This window comes from Triturus cristatus, chromosome 7, assembly GCF_964204655.1.
Source record: "Triturus cristatus chromosome 7, aTriCri1.1, whole genome shotgun sequence".
Classification (NCBI taxonomy): domain Eukaryota; kingdom Metazoa; phylum Chordata; class Amphibia; order Caudata; family Salamandridae; genus Triturus; species Triturus cristatus.
Genome location: NC_140590.1, coordinates 1703718119 through 1703740047, shown reverse-complemented (window position 1 = coordinate 1703740047; position 21929 = coordinate 1703718119). Strand labels below are relative to the sequence as shown.

Sequence of the window (21929 nt, the reverse complement as noted above, 5' to 3'; positions counted from 1 at the left end):
GGCACACTAGTCGAAAGAATCCAGTTAAAAAGTGACTGGGGGGAGCTCATTCGGATAGATGCTAATGGCACGGATAAAAGGGAACGGAGCGCGCTGGGGTGGTGCTGGTTGTCACTTCCGGCACTGAGGATGCCAATGATGCCACACACCACCACAAGATGCCACCTACCAGCACACAAGGGGATTGCTCAAAAGTTTCTCCATCCAGTCTGACCCCGGGGATATATTCTAAGGTAAGGAAACTGCTGCTAGAAGTCTCCATCAGATGTAGCCTTACAATTCCATTAAGCAGTCCATGACTGATTCTCTGTGACATTTGCAAGCCTTACCTTTTGGGCAGAGAAGAGTGCTCTGTGTCTTTTCCACAGGGATGCCCTCAGGCTGTGGAGAAGGAGATAGTCAAATTATAGGAAAGACAAATGTATACTACAGAAAATGTAACACCAATAATTCATTTCTGCTGAGCTTAAGATTTCATTGAGTAAGGTGAAATCCAATATTTTGCTTTTAATTACCATTGGAATGTGTATCTGCAGGTATAACTCAGTGAACGTCCTCTTCACAATATCAGGAAAAGATGACATTTAGAAGCTGGAAGATGCAGTAAAATAAAAAACAGGCATATTTTCCACTTTTCCTGCCCAACTTCTCCTCTACCATCAAGAAATCACCCTGTTTTAATAGCCTGTGATAAGAAGTACTTATTTGTAATGTAAATAATTGTTTTTGTAATCTTTTATGCAGCAAATTAAGTTTGTAAAGAAATGTTACAAATACAGATTCTGGGCCACATGTTCGACCATTTTTGTGGTCGCAAACGGAAAATTGGGCTGTTTGCGACCACTAAAAAGGATTGTAGCATGAACGAAACCTATTTTGCGAGTCTGTATCCTATTACTGGCTCATAAAATAGGTTTTACGAGTTGCTTTAGGAAGAGGAATGCCAAGGACGTCCCTTTCTAAATAGCGAGTTGCAGAGGGATGTAAGATTGATTTGCAACCACAAGTGCAGTTGTAAAACAATCGCATTTACCACCAGTTTCAAACTGGTGGTAAGTCAGTGGCAAACGGAAAGGGGTCTCGATGGGACCCCTTCAACTTTGTGATTAGAAGCAAAATGTTTTTTTAAGAGCAGGCAGTAGTCACTGCCTCTCTTAAAAAATGAAACTGAAACATTTCATTTTTATTTTTGAAATGCATCCCATTTTCCTGTAAGGCCAGGGCCGGACTGGGAACCGAAAACGGCCCCCATGGGCCCAAAACCGACCCCTATCCGGGGATTGCCCGGTGCCCGCTACGGCTAGTACGGCCCTGTGTAAGGCTGCATTAAAAAAAATAAAAGTTGCTTTATTGAAAAAGCAAACACATACATGGGGTCTGCTGTCCCCAGCAGGCCACCATCCCTGCGTTATTGCCCATTCCCAATGGGTCGCAAATTGCAATCTGCCTCATGAATATTGATGAGGCAGATAATTTGCGACCCAATTGGGAATCGCTAATGTGTCTGAAACACATTAGTGCATTCCCTTTTGCGACTTGCAAATTGCAATTCGCTGAAATTGTGAGTCGCAAAAGGAAATTGCCGTACCTTAATTAGAAAAGTATGATGTAGAACATTTAGCTACTCTTCCTAAATGGTTTACAAAGTTCCTGAACTGTGACAAATGCATGCTATGAGATTTTCTTGGAGAAAACAATGTAATACCTTTTTGTGCACAACAGTGATATAATTGTGCACAGCAATGTGTGTGAGTAATTGACAATCTCCCAGCCTACATTAATCTGTTTTTCTGTAATTGGTCACTATCAGATCAATATTTACAACCTTAAGGGGTTTGGCTTATGGTCAGATAATATAGAAACATCTAAGAATGGAGGTAAAATTCTGCTGAATATAGCAACAGCACAGCAATGTATAGTCAAATCCTCAGCCTCCATCAGTGTGAAAATAGCATAGCAAAAATCTATGGGTATCAGGTTAGCAGAGAAAATCCTGAGACAGGGAACAAACCACAAAGTTCATTGACTTCGAGAAAGCACATTAATTTCTGAAACAATGGGACAGGCCCTGATAGTTCATTCATGTGGGATTAACACAGTATATCCTGAGGCTATGACCCTCATAACAAGTAAAGAGCTAAATTCCAATCCTTGCGCAAACTCTTATTTGCACAAGGATCAGAATTACAAGAGGCATGATAACTATTACAACCTTGATCAAACCTAATCACATTAATTGGTGTGAAAAGTCCAGAAAAGGTCAACACATGCAGAATTTGTTGTGTCAAAAAACAGTTCTGCATGTTATGCCTCATTTGCCTCCTTTACAAATTCAGAATTGCAGGTATATTCCACCCTATTCCCCAAACTTGTAATGAGGGCCTAAGGGCCATATTCTGAGAACTCAGAACTTTGGAGACAACACAGTAACTCTGGAGAGAGGAGTTTAGAGAGTTGCTGATAAAGGTATATGATATCAGGTAAACTTTCAAATTATACTTTAAAATGCAAAGGTTTGAGATGTAACATTTGAAAAAACAATAGTTGGAAAGTAAATGTTCTGCAAAATGTTTTCACAAAAGCTTGAAAATATAAAAAGGGGTAACCAATGCGTAAGGATAAGTGTAAAAATCAGAGTTAGATTTAGGACATGGATTAGTGTGTCACTAAGGGCAATAGTAAGATTTGGTGATAGGTGATTGGGTTAGCGTTACATCTACAGATGTTTGCAAAGGAAAGAGCCTTTTACAGTTATAGGGTTAGCATTTATGTTAGGGGGTGAGGTTAGGATGACTGTACAGCACTGATAAGTACCAAAACAAAATAATGTATTATTAAAAAAATAGTCAAAAAAATATTTAGGACATAAAACTATCTCACAAACTGCATTCACTTTCAAACTATGTGTTTTTCACTTGCTTTTTTGACATTTCAAACTTTTCAATTTGAAATTTCAACTTAGATTGCAGCAGATATCCCAGTAATTGAATCTCACAAATTAGATAGATAAGGGTTTTCAGGCAAGGAACCAGCAAAGCATGCCCAAGAAAGAAATGCCTAAGATCAGAGACCAGTGTACTAACCTGGACAAGAAGTGGCTTTTTTAGGGAGTCGGTCATTCCTGTCGTAGGTAGAGGAGTGTTTGCGCCACCACATATCTTGTCAGCAGTGGTAGTCACTAGAAAATTCACCAAACCTGATGAAAAAGCACAGTGGTGTATAAGATTAAGACCCAGTATTTCTGTGTCTCTAAAACCTTCTGAACAATCACCAACCCCTGCCTGTTCAACCATCATACCCTTACCGAGTGTTGTAGCGGTGATACTCCAGGTGAAGGTGAAGGCCACGTTGGTGCAGATACAGCTGCTGTACTTACAGTTGCTGCATTGGCTTATCTGAAAATCAGTGGATGGCGCCAGTGTAATTTGGACCTAGAGGTGAATAAAAAACAAATAGGATATCAGATTTGAAGGAATAATGAAAAGGGATTGTATTCCTGCATTATACAATAACCCTACATATTCTTTGTTATCATAAAAGAGAAGGCAAAACCTACTGCACTTCAATTTGCAAGTGAAGAAGAGACCACGTTATATTTATTCTTAAAGCTCCTAAAGTTGCTATGGTGATAGATGCATCCACTATTACTGAATCACTATTTGGAAGGGGCATGTTTAGGGTGTCCCTCTAAACATGGATTAATTAATATATGTATCAATGTCTGACATTCTTAAATTGAAATTGCAAAACATTTACATTTGACCAATAGCTCAAAGGAGGTAGTAACCCATTGACAAAGAGGAAGGGGTCCCATTGGGACCTCTTTGCTTTGGTAAAGGTTAATAAAAAGGTTTGTTGGGAAGTATGCAGTGGTCCGTTGGACCACTTTCTGTTTAAATGCAGCCCCGTTTTCAGGATGTACAGGATGTATTTTTAAAAAGTTGACTTTATTTAAAACACAATCACAGATATGACCCCAGCAGGCCACCATCCCTTGATGACATTCAACTTGAGTGTGTCACAATTTGTGACCTACCTCATGAATCTTGGATTATGTCCCAATACAATTTAGAATTTTATGAACCAACCACTAGTACTTAAGATGATTTGCAAAATTTCATTCCATTTGCAAAAAGTCAGTGCGCCATTGATCCACACGAGGCCCCATCTCAACTCTCTATTCAAGGAAAGTGGCAAATATCTTCACTTTACCCTTAATCTGGATATCTAATTCCCCCACTTAAAAACATCAAGAGTAAGTGACTTCGTTCTTGATCCAGTTCTCTCTTTCAGGGAGAAAAAAATTATGTAACAGAAATGCTACCTTAGTATCATCAGCATAATTTTGAAAATTAACATAAAGATTGACTAAAAGCTAGCGAAGAGGCCAGATATTAATAATGAAAAGGAAAAGCACACACAATGGTCTTTGCAAATTACCACTCTGATGTTCCTACCAGCTACAAAAGAATTCATACAAAATTATTGCACCTGATCACCCCCCCCCCATCTCCCAATGATCCAACAACTTAAAATGGTCAAAGGTGTTGAAAGCTGTTGGAAGGTCACGAAGTATCAAAAAATGGTATTTTGAGCATCAGTTAGTTTGGTCTCCATTAGTCTGAGGGGACATAAGCCAAAACCTCAATCACCCACAGTAGTGTTTGACTCAACTTGGTCTTTTAGTTGCAAGTGTAAGTCAGTCTACTTTTACAAATGATGCTGCATTGTCTTCACTTTACTCCATCGCATTGTTGCAAGAACACTCACATTTTGTGATTCTGCCTCTGACGTGTGCTTCACAACTCTTGCCTCAACATAGATGGATGTTGTTGGAGAGCAAATGGTTTATTTATTTATAGTTATTGTCAACCACAGACCAAGCAAATTTAGGCATCAGTTTATTACCCGTTGGATAAGAATGGAATGTTACAGTAGAAGACCAGAACTAGTTGAAAAAGCAAATTGTTTGAAAACAGTTAAAAGTATTCTTAAAGTGACAAAATGTCTTCAAATAACACATATCCAAGAATAATTGAAAATTATAAATATTTTAGGATGATAAACAAGATGAGAAGAATAACACAACCCCGAGCCAAGCATAAGAATATAAAAATAGCTAAATGCGATTAACAATATGCAACATACATAGTGAAATAAAAAACATAGGGAAACCATTAAAAATATAAGATTATCTCAACAATAAAAAGTGCAATATTGAACGTGGAAAATAAATAGAAATATACATTAGTAATGCAAATACTGCAAGATAGTAATTATATAGTAAATATATGCAGACCATTAATTATTACAAAATATTGAAGTCATAGAAAATTATAGACAATGCAGACTTGAGACTAGAGAAAGATATATGCATCGATGATCAAAGCAAATATACTAAAACAATAAAGATTTGGAAACAATGATCAACAGCTATAAAAAATAAAAAGAACACAAATTACAAAACTTGCACATAAAGTTATCAAACTAACTGAAAAAAGTTACATACAAACCATAGCAAAGTCCATTTAAGCATTATTTACAAAAATGTAATAGATTATTCAAAATACGTAAATGAGTAAAACAAATCTTAAGAAAGATTATTTACAGAAAGTTTACAAACCAATTCATGTGCCATATTAGTATATGAAAACATGGAGAATATTTAATAGCTGAAAATAAATGAAAATGAAAAATGATGTAGAAATTTTAAATCTTATATATTGTTATTCTATAAAATGGTGTGCAAAAATAGAACAAAATCCCCATACCGTAATGCATTGCTTCAGGTAGTTGAAAACTGTGGCCTTGAGGGTAAAGCTCTCCCCTCGTACCACAGAGTAGGGTAGCGTGAGGTCCACAAAGAAAGGCTTAAAGCCAGTGACTGAGACTGTAGTGGAGAGGCCAAAACCAATGCTGGCAGTGCAGAATGTCATGGAGTCCCACCGGGTAATGGTGTCAGGCAGCGTTACCGCCACGCTCGTCATTCCTGATTGGCTGGATGAAATCAGCAGAGGCACACAATTAGAAAAAAAGACCATGAAGCAAAGGAGAAGCACTAGAGAGTCAAATAAGACTTCTTTAGATAAGACAATGTTTTTTTGCATATCGTAAGAGTTAAAACTGGTAGAGGTAAGACAGAACTATTAAAAAATGCTTTGATTGCTCTCTGACATTTTTTGAAAGGTTTTAAGTTTATTCAGCATGAGAATGTCATGGTAATTCACCCCAGCAATAATGTCTTTACTGAATTGCCCAAATGTGTTTGAGTTACTTGCACTGGGACACCCCCTTTCTGTGACCATGAACAGCTGGTTTTCTCTGTTCCTTTCCAGCTTTGTTCATGTTCTATTTTAGTAAGCATCATTTGTTCTGGAGACAAGGGAGCTGCAGAGAGCCTTACTCTATATCTTTTAAGCATCCATCCAGGGGAGACCCTTGGAATGTTATATTCAATCAAAGTAGATGATCCCTTGAAATCTGATCTAAATTTAGTCTTATCTACATCCAATCTTTTATCAGTTTGGACTTTTGTGCACAAAATGTTTGTTTTTACCAATTTTATATTTCTGCAGGCTTTTCACGTGCTATCCAGCCAGGACAGTTATACAAGTAAGAGGATAGTCATATGTAAGAGAGAAGGATGGTTGGGAAGAGAAAAGTAGGGCTCAGGTTAGGAAAACTGGCCAGGAAAGTGAAGAAAGGTCCTAGGATACTCATTAGGAAACAGGGGTGCAAGATTGTCCACCAGAGTGAAAGACAGTACTAAAAACAGAAAGCCATAGACTATTATAGAAATGCAGTACAGAAGGGAGAGAAAGGAGAACAGCTCAGGATAGAGGAGGTCATACATAAGAAATAGGGATGGCCATAGTGAAAGGACAGTCTAATAGACAGAAAAAAGGCCCAGGTTACAGAGACCATACATTAGTATAGAAGAAAGCCCCAGGAGAGACAGAAACTAGCAGGACTTTCCAGGAAAGAATCAAAGCCCATGTGAGTGAATGATGGCACACCAAAGAAAGGCAGTGAAAGTTAGTAAAGGCAAGTTCAGGAGAGAATACAAGCCAGGAGAGATGGAAGGATCAAGAAAGATGAGAGTACAGGACAGAGAAGAATGGATTAAGAATGAAAATGTTTATGTAGGACAAAAGGAAAATGACAAAAGGAAGAGAAGGATGGGTTGAGGTAGAGGAAGATGTTCCAGGTGAGAGAAATATACTGGACAGAGAAGAATTGTACAGAAGAGTAATGGTTATTGCAAGAGAGCAAAGTTCAGCAGAAACAATGATCCAGGAAAGGGAGGATCTGTGTACAAGAGTAATAATCAGTGCCCACAGAGAGAAGAGAGTGTAAAGGAGAGAGAAGAAGGCCTAAAAGAGAGAAAGAAATACAAGGAGAGGGACGGATAGACAATTTGAGTAAGCCAGCTGAGATGGTGAGTGCCGAGAAGAAAGATTTATATGAACAAAGATGGCAGTGAAGAAGGTAAAAAGAGTGTATTCTGCTTCTAATGCTGAAAGACTTGAGAGGAATTATATTTCACTGCAAAATGAGGTTGCATATAGGAGGCAGTGATATAGAGAACCTGTGAAGGCAACTAGTAGTGAAACACCAACAGTAATTATCCATTTTGGATACTATATTTTGAAATTACTTTTTTCATAAAACACAGAGGTATTGAATTTACATGATGAGGCATATGGGTGAGTCAGGGAATTATTATTACTGACAGATGCAGGATATCCTCTAAAAACTGGTGACTGTCCTGTCCACCCTCTTTATGGGGGAGTGTATACAGCGGTAAACACTATAAATGGGGAGGGACGCAACCTTTTTACTGCCTAAAGTTGTGTCAGACTTCCATGTGCGAGGCTCTAGACACCTTTTTCGTCAAGAAGGTTGAGGACATCTAAAAAACCTCCATCCCCTCCCCCCCCCCCCACTACCAGTAATGAAGGCCCGGAGGACTTGTTTAGCCTCTCTGGCACCATCTTTCTTGCCTTCCCGGCACTATCCCATAAAGTATTGAGTATCCTTTGTAACAAAATTAAATCAGGATCACCAGCAGACCCACTTAAACAGGATCAGTTCCAGAACTTTCTACCCCAGCTTCTACCTATTTTCTGTGAGCTGATAAATCTGTCTCTGGCATCAGCAGAAGTACCCTTGTAAATAAAGGGACCCCCTCTAAGAGTATGTAAGGTCTAGGAGTAAGAGGGGAACACAACAACCACAATAAAGAAAATCTCCTCGTAGACCTATATTTCTTTTACCCCAGAATTAATCTAAGCATGGGTTGATCACTCCTTATAATGCATAGTCATTGTATTTTTTATAAAAATCTTCCTTTTATTTTGTTGAACAATTTTTCAACTGTAATTCTTGTATGACCATTATGCATCAGTCTACATTATTTTCTAAGACAATACAAATCATTTGCTATTTGAAAACACATTTTTTTTAAAACAATTTTGGGCAAATCTATACATAAAACAACACCCTACTCAACACAACACAATCTAATCCCAGACACACTTGTAACTCTGGCTCACTCTCATTGATACATAACACATATACTTAATGGGTACAGGGAGCATCAGAACATAACGGCATCTCCAATATTTGGTTATAGATGACAACGAGCTAAGTAGGTCAGGGCGCACGTGGTCTACGTGCGTTTCGGTGGATTAACACAAAACATGGACCACCTTCATCAGGACCTCGCCCAGCTAGGGTATAGTGTCATCAGATTTGTACAGAGTAGGGGTACTATTTGGCGTCGAATACAATGCTCATTAGCCAGGTATCAACAAAGCCTTTTGAGCACACTGTTTCCGTTATATGAAGGTGCGGATACAAATTCTAGTATGTAAAAAAGCTTGAGTTCACTTCTATGGCACTAGTTTCAAGAAAGATGGCGGTTATCTGTCCATCTGTGCATTGATTATTTAGATGTAATGTGAGTCAACGTACATGCAGTCCGATATTCTGCCCCTTATTCGGATTTATAGATGAGAAATGGGGGGTTGAATCTCTATATGTGTTCATAGGCCATGTCCTCCTCTTTTATGGGCAATCTATTTTTCTCGTAAATCCAACAGCGTCTCCAGCTGCGTCTCAGAGCGTACTGCTTCATGGAAACACGCAAAGGTCATTCCATAGTTAAAAAAGTTGACCCTTGATGACTCTAAGCCAGAAAATTTCCGCCCTATGTCATTACTTCCCTTTGTGGCTAAACTCACCGAGTCTTACATCAACACTACTGCAACTGAATTTGTTGAATCCAATGAAATTTTGGACCACTTGCAGATTGGCTTTAGACCCAGTCACAGCACCGAATCCGCCCTGCAGGCAGATAACGAACACCTGCGGAGCTCCTTGGATGAGGGCAATACCTTGGCTCTGATCCTTATCGACCTTAGCGCGGCATTCAACACTGTATCGCATAAGATTTTGCTGCGACGCCTACAGGAGATAGGCACTGGAGGTGCTGCTCTAAATTGGTTCGCATCATTTCTATCAAAAAGATCCTTTCAAGCTATCTCCCCTCCCTATGGCTCTCAGGTACACACCATACATTTTGGGATCCTGTAGGGTTTAGCTTTGAACCCTATGCTATTTAATATATACATACAACCCCTAGCGGGGGGTTGCAAAAAGTAGAGGCCTCTCCTGGTTAATTTTGCTGATGATACTAAGCTTGTGATCTCTTAGTCTAACAACTCGGACCAAAACATGGTTAAGTTCCAGGATGATATGATGGCCATCGTAGACTGGATGGTGGACAACTGCTTGCAGTTGAATGCTAACAAATCCAACATTCTTCTGGGAAGAGACACACATTTACGAAAGGATCGCTGGTGGCCCGCTGCGTTGGGAGTCCCACCGTCTAAGGAGAATGTAAAAAAATCTGGGTTTCTGGGTTGACTGCACTCTAACCTTTCAGGCAGAGACGACATCAGTGGCTGGTGTATGTTTCGTGCTCATACTTAAGCCACTACTTGGGTTCTTTGATGCTCAAACACACCAGACCATCATCTAGTCTACCATACTCTCCAGACTGGATTAATTGTAATTCCCTGTACTTGGTGCCAATAAAGCCAGGATTAGTTATCTTCAGAGGGAGCAGAATGCCATGGCCTGCACTTTATTCACCCTCCCTAAATTCTGCTCAGTCTCTAACTATAAACGTAAGCTGCATTGGGTTCTGGTAGAGAAGAGAATCTGTTTTAAAACATTGTGTATTTCTCACAAAATTCTTTATGCTCAAGCCACCCCCATTCTAGCCAATCTTCTTATCCCTTACGTTCCTAGCCATGCGCTCCTCTGAACAACATCTGGCACCTGTTCCCCGTGTCTGAAAAGAACAGGGGGAGGTCTGTCATTCCATGTCTTAGCTTCTTCCCTCTGGAACGCCCTTCCAGGTACTATTAGGAGCATTCAGAATCATGGGGCAGTCCGGAAGGCAGTAAAGACCTGGCTCTTTCCTGAATAATCCACCTGTCCTGATCTCCTCCATTGTCTGGTAAATTCGGAACCGGCACTGGAACGCCCTGTTGCTGGGGCAGCCATGCGCTTTACGAATCTGATAACATAACATGTAAATCAAGCTATTTCTCTCCATCTCTTCTTTTCTAATCATCCTCCCGCAGCAGAGAGATCTCTTAATTCTCTACATATGGAGTCCTAAACTTTTATTTAGACAAAACTCAATCCATTATAAAGACAACACATCTATTTGTTATGTGCTACTCTCTGAACAGGATAAGCATGGAGGATGCTTTGGATAGTAACCTGCCTTACCTGTTGCTATCAGTTGGCAAATACATTTTTAATTGTAAGCCAGGAGCACAAGCCGCTAGAGTAAAAGTGACATCAGCCACATGGATCAACAAAGGCCCCTGTTGCAAAAATATGTAAAGCAGCTACTTCAAAATTAGTTCATACTATCTCTAGCCGTTATTGTCTAGATGAAGAGTCTCAAGCCGATACTCTGGTGGGTCAGGCAATACTCCGATGTATTCAATTAACCCACTCAATACTCTTGTCTTTTCGCAAGTCTTATCTGTATATAATTTAACTGCTGCTTAGTAGGGATATACTTTATGTTCATGACTATCAGTGATAATCCTATGATGCAGAATGCAGTATTACTTACTTCTAATCCTTCTTACTGAAATCATGACCAGCCCAGCCTCCTGCCTGGCTGTGAATATAATCCAATTCTGTACAAATATGACCTTTGGGATGTCATAGTCTCCCTTTCAAAATGAATTGAGCCAGTGAGGCGAATTGCCAGTACAGTGCATGCAGGGTAATGGAAGCTGCTGGCTCTCTTAAAGGTACAGTGTATGCAATGTCCAGCTGATACACTTTTGACCTGATAGATCCCATCGCTTAATTTTTTTTTACCACAGTTATAGTGGGGGTATAATCTAGGCTATTTTATTAAATACCACATTTCTACAATATAGCTGGTAATATATTATAATTATACATCTGCATTTTTATCAACAGAAAAAAAATGCAGTTACAGCTGACCTGTCACAGACATATGGAGGTTTCACCGGACTGATCAACACTGAGGTGGCTGAACTACTTCTGCGTTTATGAGAATCTTACGATGCAGAAAAGTAATTAAACTGTAACCACAGCAAAGCTACAGTGGTGGGCGCAACACATGCACAGACCAGATTTAAACCTGAAACAAGGCATCATCCTCTCCGACACAATATAAAATAACTCACTATGGCCTTGATTATCAATGAGGTATAGTGGTAATTACTGCATGCCGGGTAATTAGTGCATGAATTTATCGACTTGTCTGATCATGAGTTAAAGACGGCATGTGATATTTATCACGTGTTAAAAACCGCAGGTATGTGGTCCACATGTGCTATTTAACGCAAGTGCTATTTACTGCATGTGATATTTGCCACATGTGAAAAATAATGCATGTTGTAATAACACCCAATTACAAATATGAGAAGCCATTGAAAACCAGTGAAAATATCACCTTAAAATATCACCAGCCAAAAGGAGGTGGTAAAAAATCTTGAAAGTGTCAGGAATGGGGTTGACAGAATCATAGTGTAACTATGCCATGTCTAACCGTACCTGGATTATTACTAATGTATGCCACTGAATATCCTTTATTGAATTGTAAATCTGTCGATGTGTATCAATATTCAATAACCCCCCCCCCCCCCCAAAAAAAAAGCAGAAAGTGTCAGGAATGAAAGAGAAGCTGTAAAACAATATAGAAAAATATAACCTGCGCAATAATGCAAATCAAAAACACCCTACACATACCCTGAACAAAGGGCCAGACCTACATAAACAGCCCTAGATATGTGAAGCTCACAGAGGTAACAGCAGCATCTCACACTTCCACTCCACAGGACACCACCATGAAAGCAGCACTGCTAGGCCACTCTATCATTCTGTGCCAGCTCAATCCTGCTACAATGAATCATTCAGCACGAGGATCGAAACTAGGCCACCAGGAGTGTCAGAATAAGGCTGGAAGCTATACACTTGAGTCGGCTCGAGATCCAGAGGACATACACGCTTGATTTGGGAAACATACAAAGCATATTTTCATCATTATGGATACCCTGAAGCCCAAAGTAGGGATGAACTGCCAGACGCCCCCTTCCTGAAAATGTTAGCAGCACTAGAATTCTTTCCAACGGGCACCACATAGCAGACAGTAGGATTGGTGCAAGGCATTTCTGAGTCAACCTTCAGCAAAATACTCTGCTAAGTATTGGATGCTTTGCAGAGAATGAGTAGGCAGCATGGTTCCCCTTGGACACCCACATAGCCAGTGCCAACAAAACAAACATCTATGCTACACAGCACAATTTCCTGACACCCTAGGGTCAATGAACTGCTCTAATATACACTTGGTGGCCTCACATAGACAGGAGCACGTATGCTGCAACCGTAAAGTCAAGAACAGCAAATGCTGGGTGATATAGACATGTATACTGAACTGCTGTGTTACTGAATCAACATTAGTTGTGCTGTGGTGACACACAAGGGCGTAGCCATAAAACTAAAATAGCCCCCACTTTGAACCAAACCTGCAAGTGCTGCCAAGCAAGTGAGCCCTTTCAAGAATACTTCTCATCACCCTTAAATTCACACATCTATCCATTCATCCTGCTACCCTTTCACCCTTTCATCATCCTTTTTGTCTTTCCATCCTTTTGTTATTATAACCATCTATTGGGATTCCATTGGTCCATCTGTTCACACATTATTCCATCATTCACCTTTCCATGTTTCTATCTGTCTATCCACCAGCCGTTCATATATTGACAATTTTCTTCACACATAGATGGATTCATATTTTCACTCTTCTAACCCCTAATCCTTTCACTTTTCTGTCCATCCTTCCATCTGTCTTTACATTACTCCATCAATTCTTTACCCCTTCCTTTAACCAATTGATCCTTTCACCCTTCCATCTTTCCATCCTTTCAACCATCAGTCCTTGCATTCATCCTCCTTTGTTTTTTCTTTTCACCCACCCTTCTTTCCATTTCACCCTTCTCCTTTCCTTCCTTCTTTTCATTTTGCCTTCCTCCCATCTTTCCTTACTTTCACCTTTTCCTCCTCCAACTCTTGCCCCGATCTCGTTTCTACTACAATTATATATTTGTTGCCATTTTTTCGTATTTCCTGCTTGCCTTTCTCCCACTATTTGCTGCTCCTTCTATCTGTTTTGTCCACATTTGCATAAATTCTTTCTGTTTCTGCTTTAATGAACTTAGCCCACATTCCAGCTCCTGATCCGGAACTATCAGTCCTGCCCTACTATTCCAAGAGATCATTTTTGTCTGCAGCCATGCAGACTGAAGAAACAAATGTATAAATGAACAACTTTTAATGAGACTTTTAGTGGTATCCCCCACTTAAACTGCTAAAGCGGAGATTTCATGATGCCACTGGTGGCACAACACCTTCAAAGTACTGGTAAGACATATCAACCCTTCCTTATCAAGAGTACAATGCATTATAATTGTTGTAATCCAAACTCAATATATGTCAGCAGGGTCATTAGAGAGACGTTAGCCCCTGTGGCAGCATATAAATGGATCAATGTGAAGATGTCACTCTTCACAATAACATTGATTCTCGGCCAAATCAAGTTTTTTTAACAACCATGTACACTTCCATTACAACTCGTATGGTACTTACCTTGGTTTCCTCTGACCTCAATACCTTCTATCATGTCTTCTACTCCAGACATATTGAGAATGGTCATAATTATTTCTTCCTACGGCTTGAGGTACAGCTCAAGTGGGGAGCTACCATCAGTTGCCATGCTTTGGTGTTTGTGCTTGGAAACTCATATAGGTACCTAGCATTTGAAGGTTTGGAACCTGATTTTAATGTTCTTAACATCATGTGGATGTGTTGATACTGTATTGGTTTTGTCCATTTTCTCCTTCCACAGGCATGTCTTTGTGCCTTTTTGTTGGTATCTGCAGCATGAGATGGCACATTAGATGGTCATGAGGTCTTACCACCTCCTTTGCCAGGATCTCAGCTCTGGCTCTGCAAAAGTCTACTGCTTCTCCCTGTTGGGCCCATGATTGAAGATGTGAAAAGTTTCTGGTTGTAATGGCTCAGTGATATCAGAGTATGACAATAGCTTTTGGGGCATATTTACTCAAAACTGGCGGGCGCTGTGTTAAGCCAAAATTGGTAATGCCACGCTTCGCCAGTTTCAAAACGCAGGGATGCTCCATATTTACAAGAATGAGGCTCACCCCTGTGATTCCCTTGGCGCTGGCACTAAAGAAGCTGCCTAGTGCCAGGGCAGGCCCTTTACACCATATTGCAATGTTCCTTCCTGCACATAAACAATCTTTTTAGGCGGCTTGCTGTTTCTATGTGTGCTGAAGAATGAAGCACATGGAAAGAGAAAAACATGAGGAGCAATGAAAAATTTCTTCTTGCACTCCTGCTTAAGACCAGATATTCCCAGATGATATTTTTGGCACTGCCACATACCTTGTAAATATGGGGCAGCATCAAAAAGCAATGGGTGTTGCAGCTGAACACCAACACATTGCACACCCCTTTCCAGTTAAGTGCTGCGTAAATAGGGGCATTATTTACAAGGCGTTGTTAAGCCACATTAAGTCGCTTAATGTCACCATGTAAATAAGGCGAAAGACTTAACACCACCAGAACGTCAGAAAAAGTGATTCTCTGAAGGCATTTACTCCTTGTTAATATGCCCCTTCGTTTGTCTTGTTTTAAAGTGCTACGCGCATGCATAATGAATGCCTTCAGATTCCCTCACGGGAAAGAGTTGTTAGTGTAATTTGGGGGTGTCCTGAGGTCCTCTGTGTGTTGCTCTGGTTGCTTCTTCGCTCTCTGGATTCATATTCTCATTCCACGAACTTCCAGTGCCTGAAAATGGGCACTTCCTGACACTTTGTGCATGTGGTATTTATTGGGTGTGGTATTTACCACATGCGGTAAGTAGTGCACATCAGAATTTAACAAATGCAGTAAATACAGGTTCTGTGGTACATGGTAAAACCTTGTAATCTGTGGTAATTAATACATGTAGGGGCTAATTTACAAGCCCCTTGCTCCGCTTTTGCATCATTAGTAACATAGGAAAAGTGACGTACGGGTGGCGCAAGGGGCTTGTAAATGAGGCCCGTAGCATTTATTGAACCCCTCGGAATCGGTATTAGCCGATTGTGCACGTGTGGCATTTCTTTCAACCAAAATAGTAATCAAGGCCAGAACAATCAGACTGGCAAGGCACATTTTTGTATGCAAAGTCTAGATTGTTTGTGATTCTATATAGCACTTCTTTGAACTTCTCAAAAAGCGTTAACCCCGGTAAACAGCTTGGAATGGAAGCAATTTGGAGAGAAACTTTAATATGATCTGAAAATATGTCTTTCATATCCTATTTTGCCACTTCCACTCTTAAAGCAGTCTTGCATAGGTCTTGTCACTGTGTCACACAGAAACTGATCACATGGTATATAGACCTAAAAATGTATAAGGCAAACAATATTAAGTTATAGGAGCCAATAGTAGACAAATTCCCATTGCTGCTGCAGAGCACGTGGTTGTGATCTAACCTGAGTAAAGACAATTTCAGTTTTTAAAGTCCGCAAAGCCTCTCACAACCCACAACTGAGTGGCCCATTGATTTTCAGTGTCCATATTATTCTCCTTGCTTTCCTTTCTGGAAGGGTAAATAATAAAATGAATGCTTTAACCAGATGAATGCCTCATGTTTTGGAACATGAAATTATGCTGGAAAAGGTTCTGGCTTTGCCATGTCATAGACTCCTTAGTTAGAGAATCAGTAACATTCAGTCAGGCATTCCCACAACCTTGTCAGGGTGCTCTATTCCACATCTAAGGAACCTTGGAGATGTATACTTATGTAGTGAAAATAAATGTGTACAATAACATAGGTTATATATAACAATTCTACTAATAAACGCACATTCACAAATTTATTACAACATTGACATGAAAAAAACACCTTCTCTGTCACACAGATTGCATGCAGCAATTACTTTACACTGGAAAACTACTCTCCTAGTAGTCATGTGGTTTTATTTTACTACACAAACTTCTTGCATCCTGCTTTGGGCTAAACATTTTTCGTTAAAACAAATACACATAAAAAAAGCTCATATTATTACCATTGTTGAGGGAGCAGAGGGAGTGGTGTAACGAACCTTGAGGGGGTCCTCCTGCAAAGTACATGGAGACGCTCCCCCATTCTCCAGACCCAGTTAGGAGCTCTCAGGCCAGCGGCCCACAGTGCCTGAGGGGCTCCCCTGGAGGTAGGGCACCACCCCCTACACCACAGGGGCTAATGTTACGCCACTGAGCAGAGGAGCGTCACTACTTGAAGTTGTGCTCTCGTGAATCCTGCTCCAGAGGGCATACCTTTAAGGCAGTGCCGGGAAAGTGTATCGAGATGCTGCATCTTGTCATCATCCTTCTCTTGCTGTTGACGTCGCACTTCCACTTGCGTAGTCTGTTCTCCTTCTGCCTCTTGACTCCTCTCCACCTTATTATGAGCTATGTTGTTTGGATGCACAGCTGTCCGATGTTTCCACATCCCACTCATTCCCATGGAATACTCGTCAAAATTAAAACATGGCATCTGGAGGAGAGGAGAGGGCAGCTGGTGAGCCTCTGGTGCAGGAGGCACATCTGAGGACTGCACCAGAATCCTTCACCTTCTATGCAAGACGTGGGTGAGGGAGTCAAAGCCAGACCTAATAGGGGCCCGCAGGAAACTCCTACCGGCAGCCGGAACACCAGAAGCACTGCGGGTAAAAGCCTGCTAAAAGAGATGCGCGATGATTGGGCGCTCCTTTTGAAATCATAAACTGCCCAACAGAGGAAGGAGGGCGTGGAGGCCAAGGAGGCCAAAAAAGGGCAGGAGCCCCCTCTTGGTCACAGCTGACCATCACCTCATCGCCTTGAAATCCACCCACCCACACCAAAGGAGTACGGTTGTCGCAGCTGTAAATACAGTGGAAAAGGGCGAAGCAGAGGCAGCACAGAAAGAGACCCAGAGAAAAGAGTAACCTGGGTAGAACAGCTGCTCAAACAGTGCCCTTGGGATGCCTCATGGCAGGGACAAAGGGGAGCAGGTGACAGCACACAATAACAGCCAGAATAGATGAGGTGCTCAGACTTTGTCCTTGGCACTTCTGGCATAATGAAGCACTTAAATACATGGCACAGTCAGAAGTTACATTTCAGAAAGAGTAGTATGAAAGAGGAAGAGGAGGCTTTGACATCTTCTGTTGCATCACTTAAGCTGGTGACTCTGTATCATGACAAGTAATTGCTTCATCCACGCATTCCTGGGGAGTCCTGTCCTTGGCAGCATCAAGGCAGGAGGAGGAGCCCTGCAATGTCGATCACCTGCAGCTAATGGGCCCTTAAGTGCCACAAAAGTGCCTCTCAAGTCTTGCACCATGGAATGTGTGAGGGAGTGCCCAGGCCGTACCTGGGAAAAGCCCGGGCCAAGGGCGGGCCTGGGTGCGGGCCTGTCTATGGCCGGCAGAGGCTGGGCTGGGCCACTGCTATTGATCTCACAGACTGGACTCAGTACTTTGTTCTCTGGCAAGATCTTCTGACTTTGTGTTTAACACTCACTTTGCGGTGCCTTTGATGGTGTGTATTTGCCACACGAAGAGCTGGTGGAGGCCCCAATTCAAGTCATTCTCTCTGGGTCTTACTTTTTTCATCTTTGTGACAAGTTGGGCAAATTGAAAACTATCCCCACAGATGCAGGGAATTTACAATCAGGGGAAGCTTTAAAGGATCCTGCCACATATGGATTTTCTAAATCATCAATGCTTTCTTACCTAGGTGGCGGGGCAATCAACGATGAAATCAGTACTTGTGAGGAGAGGTTTGGTGTTCATCCTGCACCCACTGATCTAAGAGCAACCCTTATAGCTACTCCTGCTGATATTCCTATGTTGGGCCATAACACAGTGAGCCAGGATGTAGCAGGAGGTTTCAACACATTTGAAACAACTGCTACTTTGATTGCTACTGCAGATGTTCGTCAACCAGTGGCAACTGTCTAGTCCAGGAAATTCCCTGTGGACTGTGGTCCCCCAGCATCAAAATGCAAAAAAGGCAAAAAGGAAGAAACAGAGATTGAACGGTCTGGGACTAAAACAAAGGGCAGAGTGGTACTGCAGACCCCTGTGATGGGTAACAGCCAGAGACCATCTAGTGACTGCATTACTAACTTTAATGTTAGTGAGGAGTTTGCTCCCATGCTGCAGAGTATGATTGAGGCTGTGGTTATTAAATGTTTAGATGAATGCTTGGGGTAACTTTCATCAATTGAGACTATTTTAAAAAGTTTAATACAGTTTTGTAAAAAGCAATTTGTCTTCATTGTGGCATACTGTGAACACTGTGAGTTCTGTCCCAAAGACTCAAAGAATGAAAGGGAGCTTCTAATACGCCCCATTTTCACACACAGTCCACCTAAAGGCAGCCCCTTAATGCTTTCTACTAACTGGGCGGGCTGTCGGGATCCCTTAGTTAATCAAACCACGAGCTGTGGCAGTCACAGGTACTCTGAGATATCGGCTCTCCAGAAGGGCCCCAGAGGTATGAATGCTGAGAGTCCCCTTCCAAGAGGGGGGCCTGGTAAACAGTAACAATGGCCCACTTACCCTGTATGTTTCCCTTAATCTTCCACCTGCCTCAGCTCTCTATGTTTTGGTACTCACAACGGTCCCCGTATTAAAACACGGTACTTGGAAAGATTATTATACCCTAAGGAACAGAGTGACCCACTGTGTGTCCCTCTGGGACACTGAAGGCCACAACCTGGCTAATAGGCTCATTATGGCTAGGAGGGTCGAATGAGGTGGGGTTCTCTCCTAAAACTTCTGTTGGGTATTGTGTTGTTATCAACTTTGACCTTCAGAGTGCTGTCCTCACAGCTTTGAACATTGCTAGCTTGATAGCCAGTGCATCTATCATACAGTCCCTACCCTTGGTCTATTTTTATTATGTTGCCCCTTGCCCAATATGATCATGGTCTAGAGTATGTTCCAAACATCATTATAATAGGAATATAAGGCAGCCTGAGGCTAATACATTCACTATGAAAACATCAAATAGGTTTGAAGCCCTGGGTGCGGATGCATAGGACTGACTCCCTTGCCCCACAGATGTGATGAACCCAAGCATGGCATGGTCAGAGTTTGTTTTCAAATGGTATGTTATCTGAGCTGTCAAATTCTGGGGTTTTGTTGTCTGGTACCCCAGAATCTGGGTCCAATATGATGCCCAATGATATTTCTGTTGGGTTGGATGCCCTTGGAGGGAATGAGATCATTTTTCCCACTGCCATTACAGGAAGCCATATACCATTGAATAATAGTACTGTTTCTAGTGATCTCAGATTGGCACCTTGGAATGTGGCTGGAGTAAATGGTAAAAGATTCCATCTAGGCTGGCTCGCATACCTCAAAATGTTCACCATAATCTGTCTCCGGGAGAATTGGGAGACAGAGGGATCCTTTTTCCTGGATGGAGATAAGCCGTTTTTCAACCCTGCATGCCCTCACTGAGGGGACGCCCTTAAGACGGTTTGTTAACCTTAGTCTCTCTCTCATTAGACTGGATGATGGAGAATGTGGTCACAATTTCCCCTAATTTGCAAATCAATGTAGTTTTCCTCAACAGTGGTATGGTGGTTTTATGTTGCTGAATTTTTATAATTCAACTAATGGTCCCACTTTTTGTGACACATTTTTGGCTAAATGATGATTGAAGAGGAGGTCTTATTTTAGCGGGAGTCTTTAAAATACTTCCAGGCCCATGTTCTTTTACCTCATGTGATGATAGGTATAGTAAAGACATCTTGAGCAAAGTCAAGCGGGAGCCTGCTTGAATAATAGTTTGGTGGAGATCAATTTGGAATGTGTCATCACTAAATCATTTCAAAATTTGGATGGTAGTTTTTCCTCTACTTTCCATTGGGCATGGAGTGAATTCAACATTAGATTTTATGTTTGTTTCTGAGCCGTTACGCAACTTGTTTGGTCCCTTTGATGCAAGCATCACTGGTTTTAGCCATCATTATTGCTTTTTTGTCGACATTAGTAGATTGTCCGTTCAAGTCCCCATACAAAGTACATATCCCAGCTGGATGTGACTGATTAGGTAAGAAGATTAAAATGGTCTTAAATTATCCCTGAAGATTTCTTGAAGAGCCTAGTAGTTGCTAAGGGTAAGGAATTTGACTCCTGCTTGGGGGACACATTTGATGAGGTTGCTTTTCTGTTAATGCCTACCATGAGATCCAAGATATTAACCCAATTATTTTATCTGGGCATACATACAGGGTTACTACATTCAGAGTGCCAGTCTATTAATATTACAATCTATAAAAAGGGCCCTAAGGATCTTCCCTATTTATACAGGCCCATTTCCCTGATAGACTCGGTTGTTAAGATAATGGGCAGGGTGATCCTAGGAAGGGCCATGTTATGGGCTGAGGAAGGTCCGTTTTATCTGATTTGCAGTATGGCTTCCGACCGGGCTTGGACACCTGTGACCAGTGTTTACATTTTTACATGCTCATCAGCAAGAACACAGTGGCAAAATCAGTATCATTATTCATTGCATATGTAGATTTACCCTCCGCCTTTGATAAGGTGAATAGATCTAAACTGTGGCAGAGGTTGCAGGACATGAACTTGGACACAGCCATCATCGGTTTTCTCAGTGGATTACATAGAGACATGAGGGTGGTTTTTCAATATAATACGGATAGGTCTTGCACTAGCTTCTTTAGTGAGAGGAGTAGAGTTAGACAGGGATGTAAAATGGATCCTTTGTTGTTCACATTGTATGTGAATGACTTGGGGGCTAGGTTGCTTGATAAGCCGATGATCTGCCCGCGAATTGCCTCCTGCCAAATCCCTGCATTGCTATATGCAGATGATACTGTTTTATTGGCAAGAACAACCCTGGGTCTCAGACATGACATTACTTGATGGCTTTGAATAGTTTAGATCTCTTTATCAATAACAGTAAACACAGGTAATGGGGCTGGGTCCCAAAAAAAACAAGCTGAGATCTTTTTATGTTCAGAGCAACAGGCTGTCCAGATTTATACCTATTTCGGGGTTGTTTTTAATGACCGGTCTACATGGGGCCTCCAGATAAAAGAGATTAGCTCTTTCAAGAACTATAGGAGCACTCTTTTCTTTTTCTACTAGAATCAGTAGCAAGCCACTTGGTGCCCTGATTGAGATTTACCAGGCCAAATCTGCCTCAGTAGCAACCTATGGTAGTGACGTCTGGAGTTATGTCAACATAAGGGAGCTCCAAGTGTTTGAAATGGATTCTGTAGGCGCTTATTA

The 21929-nt window shown here is 41.3% G+C and overlaps 1 protein-coding gene across 1 annotated transcript in view; it reads right to left on the bottom strand.

Moving 5' to 3' along the window:
• Positions 1-21929, bottom strand: part of LOC146812815 (alpha-2-macroglobulin-like protein 1) — an 820867-nt gene that overhangs the window by 346141 nt on the left and 452797 nt on the right. Inside the window, exons 19-22 of the mRNA XM_085615206.1 lie at positions 5772-5997; positions 3305-3431; positions 3084-3196; positions 330-381 (exon numbers count right to left, since the gene is read on the bottom strand). Of these exons, the coding sequence (XP_085471332.1) occupies positions 330-381; positions 3084-3196; positions 3305-3431; positions 5772-5997 (518 nt within the window). The remainder of the gene's footprint in view (positions 1-329; positions 382-3083; positions 3197-3304; positions 3432-5771; positions 5998-21929) is intronic.